The sequence below is a fragment of the Epinephelus moara genome, chromosome 24, assembly GCF_006386435.1.
Source record: "Epinephelus moara isolate mb chromosome 24, YSFRI_EMoa_1.0, whole genome shotgun sequence".
NCBI classification, from domain to species: Eukaryota; Metazoa; Chordata; class Actinopteri; order Perciformes; family Serranidae; genus Epinephelus; species Epinephelus moara.
In genome coordinates this window covers 2,494,773-2,502,774 of record NC_065529.1, presented here as the reverse complement: position 1 = coordinate 2,502,774, position 8,002 = coordinate 2,494,773, and the positions used below count along the sequence as shown (strand labels likewise).

At 42.1% G+C, this 8,002-nt stretch overlaps 1 protein-coding gene across 2 annotated transcripts in view; it reads right to left on the bottom strand.

The window, feature by feature from the left end:
• Positions 1-2,942: 2,942 nt before the first annotated feature.
• efcc1 (EF-hand and coiled-coil domain containing 1) overlaps positions 2,943-8,002 on the bottom strand; it is a 71,149-nt gene continuing 66,089 nt past the window's right edge. Inside the window, exons 6-8 of one of the 2 annotated variants that reach the window (XM_050038779.1) lie at positions 6,011-6,169; positions 5,312-5,397; positions 2,943-5,163 (exon numbers count right to left, since the gene is read on the bottom strand). In XM_050038779.1, the coding sequence (XP_049894736.1) occupies positions 5,121-5,163; positions 5,312-5,397; positions 6,011-6,169 (288 nt within the window). In that variant the 3' untranslated portion in view covers positions 2,943-5,120. The remainder of the gene's footprint in view (positions 5,164-5,311; positions 5,398-6,010; positions 6,170-8,002) is intronic. The other variant, XM_050038778.1, reaches the window with a different exon arrangement.

Below are 8,002 nucleotides of genomic sequence, written 5' to 3'. Positions count from 1 at the left end.
AAGATACGATATTCCTCACTATATGAAGTGACTGATAACAAGATCTGTATAATGGATTGTAAAGAAATTCGTCAGGTTTTTATTTTGTAGACAATTGATCTGGATTTATAGCGTGATGGGATGACAGCACAATGATGTGTGTGGTATCACTGGAAAGCTCTACTCCTGCACTTTCATGTGATATGCGTGGCATTTCTGTGTGAGCCTGCGTTCGCAACTAATCCATCCAAGAGTAATGTGTGTGCAAAGCTGTATGAAAGCTCTGTTATACATCATTTTAGTGTAAATTTATCTTTTTTTTTCGCTATGAAAACATTGGACTACCGACAAGTGCTAGGTCTTGTCGGAAAGCTACGGTCCCGCTGTTTCACGTGATATGCGTGGCTTCTCGCTATAACGAACGATCGCGGAGAAAATCCATAGAGAAGAACAGGTGTGAATTTGGACGCACTATGCGTAGTTCGGGCCCATAGGGTTAAAATAGCAAGCTAACGTTACCTAGCCCCATAGGGTTAAAATAGCAAGCTAACGTTACCTAGCTAACGTTTGCTAACGTTTCATATGTTTCAGTCATTCATTCATTCATTGCAACGTTACTTCATGCAAGTACAGCTAGCTGCTGCCTCTTGTTAGAAGAATTACAAGAAGCAAGCAAGCAGCCCACACTGGAATGATTTTAGTTTATTCAGTTACCTGGCTTGATCGCTGACAGGTGCTCGAGTTGCCCCACTAAACACAGCCCGTGTGTGAGTGCGTCGATCAAACAAGAGTACCAGAATTTTCTTTTTTAAATAATTGTTATTATGGAGAAGAGAGAGTCACTCAATCACCTTCCATCGATCCTCCCACATACTTTCACGGCACAAATGAAATGGTTTATTTTTATTTTCATTTTATTCATTCATTTAGGTCGGAAAAAAATACAGAGGTCATGACCTCTGTGTTCTCAATGGTAGTTACGGCCTTGATGAAGGGCTGAGCTTTGTCTAGTGGTGGAATGTAAAGTGGACTAATCAAGCACTATAGAGCTACTTATAATTACAGTTTTGATGACTTAGCCGACTTTACTTGGGCATGATCACATCAAATCGATCAAATCGAATCAATTTTATGCCAAATATCAACTTGATCAAGAGGCCTAGAGCTTCAGTAGAGGCAGAGAAGTTCAGCAATGTACAGGGGTGTAAGCCCATGTAGGCTATGGCTCTAAAAACAAAAGTACTTAAAAATCAGTCTCTATGGCACGGTGATGCAGTGGTTAGCATTGTCCTCTGGTGCAGTGGTTAGCATTGCAAGAGGGTTCCATGGTTCAAACCCAGGGTGGGGGAGCCCTTCTCTCCCCGTGTCAGCATAGGTTTTTACTCCAGCTTCCTCCCACAATCCAAAGACGTGCAGGTTAGGTTAGGTTAACTGGTGACTCTAAATTGCCCATAGGTGTGAATGTGAGTGCAAATGGTTGTCTGTCTCTATGTCTCAGCCCTGCAATAGTCTGCTGACCTGCTGGGTAATATGCATGTTGATGTTGTCCAGTATCAGGTTTCTGTTTCATCATGAAACTAGACGATAGGCCTATGATTTATAGTAGCTAGTGTGCAAAGGGTGAAAAATCTCAAGCTGGGCTCATCTGCAAGCGGATATAACATAAAAGCGGCAGTAAGACACTCTGTTGGTTTAATATACAGTATACGCCTAAAATTCTGTGTGTGTGTGTGTGTGTGTGCGCGTGCTTCATAACTAATGACTAGGATGCACTAGAGCCAGTCATAATAGCGTGCACTGGGGCCCATCGTAACTACCTTATTCCACTGTAGCCAGTGCATGGATGCTACCGGTGTAATGCTGTCTCTTTGGTACCAGTGAGAAGTCTTGTCTCTTGATGGATTTAGGATTTAATTAAAGGTATAATTGTGTGTCGTTAAAGGAGACATTGTGCTTGTGGAAGATGCAGCCCAGAGGGAGCATGTATGGAGCAAATAAAATGGGCCCCAAGATAGAACGTTGAGGTACACTGTAAGTGACGGGCAGTGGAAGAGGCTGCCAATCAGAGAAAGACCTGTCAGATAAATAGGAGGCAAACCACTTGAGGGCAGAGCCCTGGATGCCAACCAGTTCTTTAAGATGACTGAGTAAAAAATAATGATCAACAGTATCAAAAGCCGTGCTGAGGTCTAAACAAATTTAATAGAATTCAGACCTCAGTGTGGTTTTTGATACTTATATCTAAAAGATATTATAGCCTGCTGCTGTTTTATACCTCTACACTGTATTTCAGAGGATATTATTGTGGCCTACTTTTTACTTCCCTACATTTATTTGAGAGTAAGAATTTTTATTTTACATAGAAAACAAGTGACTGCCTAACAGGAAGTCCTCATTTTGAACAGGGACTCAGAGTCCAATAGGTTTGTGCAGGTAGGCTAGAAGTAAATGCAGCCAGCTGTTTTGGTATTTAGATCAAGGTATTACCAGCAAATGCCAAAGACCAAGGAATAAAAGACAATCATATTTTGGTACTAAAACATACAGTACATCTGAAAATTCACTGATATAACTTAAATTTAGGAGGTCTGTAAATGAGTGCAGTCCACTGGAGTTGACAATCTAGCAATTCAAAGCTTGAATTCATCATTTATTCATCAGTGAATTTAATGACTGAAATTGATGAACTGAAATGATCACTAAAACTACAGCTTACCCTCCAGCCTGCACAGTGGACTAAAGAAAGTTCAGATATTTGCAATAAGAAATTAAAGTTGGGTTAAAATAATAATATTTTAAACAAATGACTTGTTTGAGAGTGCATTTAAATGTCATCTTGTTTTCCATGATGAGTTGTTTCCTTATGCCTCGATGTGGATCAGGTGTTTTGAGTTAGCAGCAGTAGAAGTTAGACATTTCTTTTTCACAGGCATAAATAAAAAAAATCACAGCTATCCCGAGTGTGTATATCAAAGGCTTTAATGGTACAATTCAATAACAACAGTGATTGGTTTTGCATCTGAGGCTCTCATTTCAAGACAACAATTACAAGGCAACCGATCCATCTAATGTGAAAACATTTAAAGTGTTTGAATGAGTAATGCTGCGTCACACAAAGAGACAGGTGTCAGACGCTGCTTTTAATAATTCAATAGAATAGTTGCACTGGTGTGGGCCATATATTTTTTTGTGTTGTTTGTATGAATAGAACTTGTTGTACATGAGTGTCTTTGTGGTGCAAATGCATCTGCAGAGTGTTCTGGAGGCATGGATAATGCTTGTGCTGAGGTAACAAATTTCCCCCTTGGAGACAATTAAGTGATATGGTGATATGGTGGTTGTGTGCCACCTTCTTGAGTCAGACACACACACAGCGGCCTCTCAAATAAAAAATAAAAAATGACATTGTAATTATTTGACAAATATTAGCACATTAATGCAGCCTATTTAGAGTTTCTAAATACTAGTGATGCCTGCGTGTTTAAGGCTTACAAAGACCAAAACTAATGATGCATTTGGAAAACCGTTGTCCCCTCAGATGCTAAAAATGTTCAACCTTACCACAAGGAAGTTGCCTTTAAAAGGGAGACAAACTAGTAAATACCAGTGGGGCCTCGGACAAGTCCCATGATATCAAGATTTATAGTACAAGGTAAATATTCAACCATAACACATCATGAGCAACAAGTGTAGCAGGTTAATGGCCAGGATACTGTATCCATAACATCTATAAAAAACTACATCTGCTTGCTGATGAAGAACGTGTGATATGGTCACAAACTTTGGACCAAGCAAGTGGGAAACAAGTTGAAGCCAGACTGTCAGTATGTTTTTTTCAGCTTTAAAGTTTACAGCTTTTTCATTGGTCCAATTCATGTCATGATATCGCTCATAGATGAGTACCAGAATACAAACACCTGGTAGATACCAAATGGCTGATCTATTCCAACATTACTGACATTAATGACTGAACCACATGAATGCATCATTAGGCCCTAATCACACAGAAAAGGCACTGCACTGCCTTTTGTTTTTAAACTGAATGCCACTGGCAAAAAAAAAGAAAATCTGTGTGGGTACATGAGACCCTAAAAAAGAGGGTGGATCACGGGGAGTACCACCAGTTTGTCCAGGAGCTTCGCCTCCACGATGGCTGTTTCCAGACATATTTTAGGATAAATCAGGGGCAGTCTGACATCCTGTAAACTTCTTCTTGTGACCATCACAGAAGGCCAGCCCCTAAAATCATCTGATTGGACAATGGGAAAAAAGCGAAGATGATGTGGGGGGCTTTTCGGCTCAGTTTTTCAACTCAAGGAGTTCAGAGTGCTCTGACAAAAACACCAAGTGCCCAGAGTGCAGAAAAGCAAGGCATGTAGCAGTGCATAAACAGTGAGTAAAAAGCTTCATTCTCATTAAGAACAATTAGAAAAAGCCACCTCCACCTGCTAAAACGCTTTCTGTGTGATTGGGGCCTACACATCAATTAGGCATCTTGAGGGTCCCAAAGTACACAGCCATATATATGTGGTTATGTGGGTTCAATGTAGGCTTCATTTCTCTGTACACTTTGCAGAGGACTTTGTAATCACACAGGCTTGTCAAGTTATAACGATACATTTATCTTGATATGCAGACTTAGATAAATTAAGTTTCCTTTAAATTCTATCAGGGATTTTGTTGACCAGTGGAGGTCCATACAATTCACAGACTGTGAAATACACTTTAAAGTTTAGCTTATTACAACATTTTCACATTCAGAGCTCTGTTGTTGAAAAACAAAATCCATATTGGACGATGAAAGAGTATGTGCAATAAAATATCTTGAAACATATGTATTTGCATGAATTTCCTTTAAATGTAACAAAGCCCTTAGCTATACTAACGAACAGCTAGTATCTCTTACAGATAATAGGATGTGAGGAGTATATAAGCTATATTATAATACACTATACACATCAATTGGCTTGTTTTGTGAGCATCGTCAAGCTTTCAGTGTTCTCTAGAAAGTCTGTTGGCACATGACTGGCCCAGCAGGAGGCAATCTTGATTAGCAGGAGATGATGAGGGCATTCAGAGACTGTTGACTCTGTGTTTGCTCCAAAGGTCCACTGCCAGACAGAATCTCATAGGCAGCCAGTTCATGATAGAGAGCGTTGAGCACCTCCAGAATGTGTGCTTTCCCTGTGCGAAAACAGAACAGATGTGACCACCTGAGGGAACTACCTGGCGAGAATTTGATTTAATTCCCTGACCTGAGTAAATGTAAATTTTCATCATTACATTTCACAGGACTTGTATTGATTTTATTGGACGTGTGAGCTCTACTAACCATGTTGTGGGTCGCTGCAAGACCCCAAAGTGCTGAGCAGGATTTTCCCAAGGGACCTCCGAGAGACGTTCTGAAACAGGAGAGGGCTGTTCTCAGATGACTATCAGGTGGTTAACAGACACTTTAACAGGCAGTCTGAGGCTTGTAACCACTGAGGTTCTCACACATGTTCAACAACTGAAATGCTCTACAGATCTATAATCAGTCCCAGTGTTAGGGTTAGATCACAAAAGAATAAACAAAAAAAACATGTAGTTCTTAGGACTGGTAGGACTTCTGTTGGCTGATTGACAGGTCAAAGCAGACTTTTAATTCTAAGTACGTTAATGTCTACATGGAGGATTGTCCTTGAAAATTACTTGTGAATACTTTCAATTTACTCTTCTCTCTGATGTCTGATCAGAATAATCATTCCAGTACAGCATGGATGGATTCCTCTCAACTTCCAGCCACACAAAATCAATTTCATTACTTTGACTTTCAGTGAATAGTTTTAGTCCACATGATGGTCCTGCTGCTGTTTACAGGATTTTTCCACTAAGCTAGAAATCAAAACAATATGCTTGGGTCTTAAAAAGGTAAAAAACATATTGAATATTATCACAAAGCCTTGTTTATAAGCAGCTTTGACCACAAAATATTGGTGTTGATCTCTTCAGACTCAATAGTGTGGGTACCCCCACTAAAACTGTGACTAACCAGGTCTCTGAGCTGCTGGAGGAGCTGCAGGATGTCCACAAGTTTCTCCTCCACCAGCGACAGGCGAACCCTTTCTGTCTCCAGCATCTGCAGCTCCATCTGAAGCAGCTCAGTCTCCACTGCCTTCTGCTGCAGCTCCTGCACCAGAGAGTCCTTCATCTGGAAGACACAACACACACCAGTCACACTACAGGACAGAAACCTTCTGTTTGGCTTAGGGTCAGGTCTCACATTGTTTTCATATTATGCTAGCCTGGAAATCCAGACTCAAATCTAGAAAGATTTTGAGTCTGGCCCTCACCGATACACCCTTCCTACCCAAGGGGCGGCACTAACTGAGGCACGCAGTTGGATAGCACGATGGCCAATCAGAGCAAAAAACAAGGTGACGTATTCTTTGCCCCATTTGTTTGCCGAACAGTGGGGCTAACTGATATATTATGCTTTTGGCCGTATCCCTTCGGCAAAACAGCAAAAACGTCCTTCCTGGAAACGAAGGCTTCTAGGGCAGTCTTCTGTTCCAGGAAGGACGTTTTTGCTGTTTTGCCGAAGGGATAACAGGTTCGACTCCTACGGCGCAGCGTTGTCCTCATCATGTTACGCCTGCCCAGAGCCCGCCTCTGTCAGATAGACTGATCTGATTAGTCCGATAGGCGATTCAGCGGGCTCTGCTCGTCGGGGCCAGATTCCCGTGCAGTGCAAATTAGAATTTGCTAGGGGCGGGGCATCTGGATTTCCAGGTTAGACATCTGTGCCGCGGTATTCTTGAAATTTTGCGTCTATCACATCTATGACAAGAATGAGATAGATGAGGTCATGTAGACTTGACCTTTGACATATGACCACCAAATCTAATCAGTTCATCATTGAGTCCAAGTGACTATTTGTGCTATATTTAAAGAAATTCCCTCAAGCTGTTCTTGAGATATCGTGTTGATGAGAATGAGACACATTCATCACTGAGTCCAAGTGAAAGTTTGTGCTACGTTTAAGTAAGTAAGTAGCGCAGCGAGGCTAGCTTTATGTCACTGGCTTACGTCATCACACAGAGTTTTGCCGCCTTCCGCTTCCTGCTTGAGTCGGCGTCCTCCGTCACCTCGGCTCTTAATTTATAACTTTAAACCAGTTTTATGCCACATCTAATGAACTACTTATAATGATTTTATTTGTTTAAAGTCTGTTCGTTTGGCCGGATGGCCGATCTCGTGTTTTTGATTGGCGGATTTTGAGCTTTTTGGACACGGGTGACTGGTGACACAGCCGCACCCCAAACTTCATTAGAGTTTCGTTAACTTTTAGCAACTATCTAGTTTTTCTCTGCACTACAACTGGATTAACTACAATGATACTGCCTGCCTGAGAGTGAAAGTCCCCGTGAACACTTAGGCCACCCCTGTGCCATTTTCTGGACACCGGAGTGACTGCAGCTACCTGGCGAAACTCACTGGTTTCTCCCGGACACTCATTCACCTCTACGCGCCGGTAAGTCCCGCTTTCTACCGGACCCCAACCCACCCTGATCTGAGTCAACACACTTTTGGAGTCCCCGCGCGTAAGTTTGTAAGTTTTTAAGTTTTTACTGTGGCTCATACCAACTGCTAACAAAAAAACAAAAAACAAAAAAAAAACTTGAGAATGTAGCTTTCTGGAGAATATAATCACGTCATTACGCATTACACCGTTGCTGCCGGAGTTTGTTTTCTGCTTCCTTGGCTACCCCATCTGCCCCCCATGGCTCCGCACCGAGCTGATGATCCAGCCGCCACAGCGACATCCAGGCCGGCCTCCTCAGCTGCAGCCCCACATCCTCCGGCGGAGTGCCCATGGCTGCTGCTGGGGGCCAAGCCTAAATGGGCGAGCAACAGTGCAACTTTAGCTACTTTCACCTTCAGTCCAAATCCGAGGTTCAGAACTAACAACTCCACCCCCAACCAAGAGCCATGGTCCACAGTACATGGAAAAAAGCGAGCGAGGTCCAGCCCGATACATGCT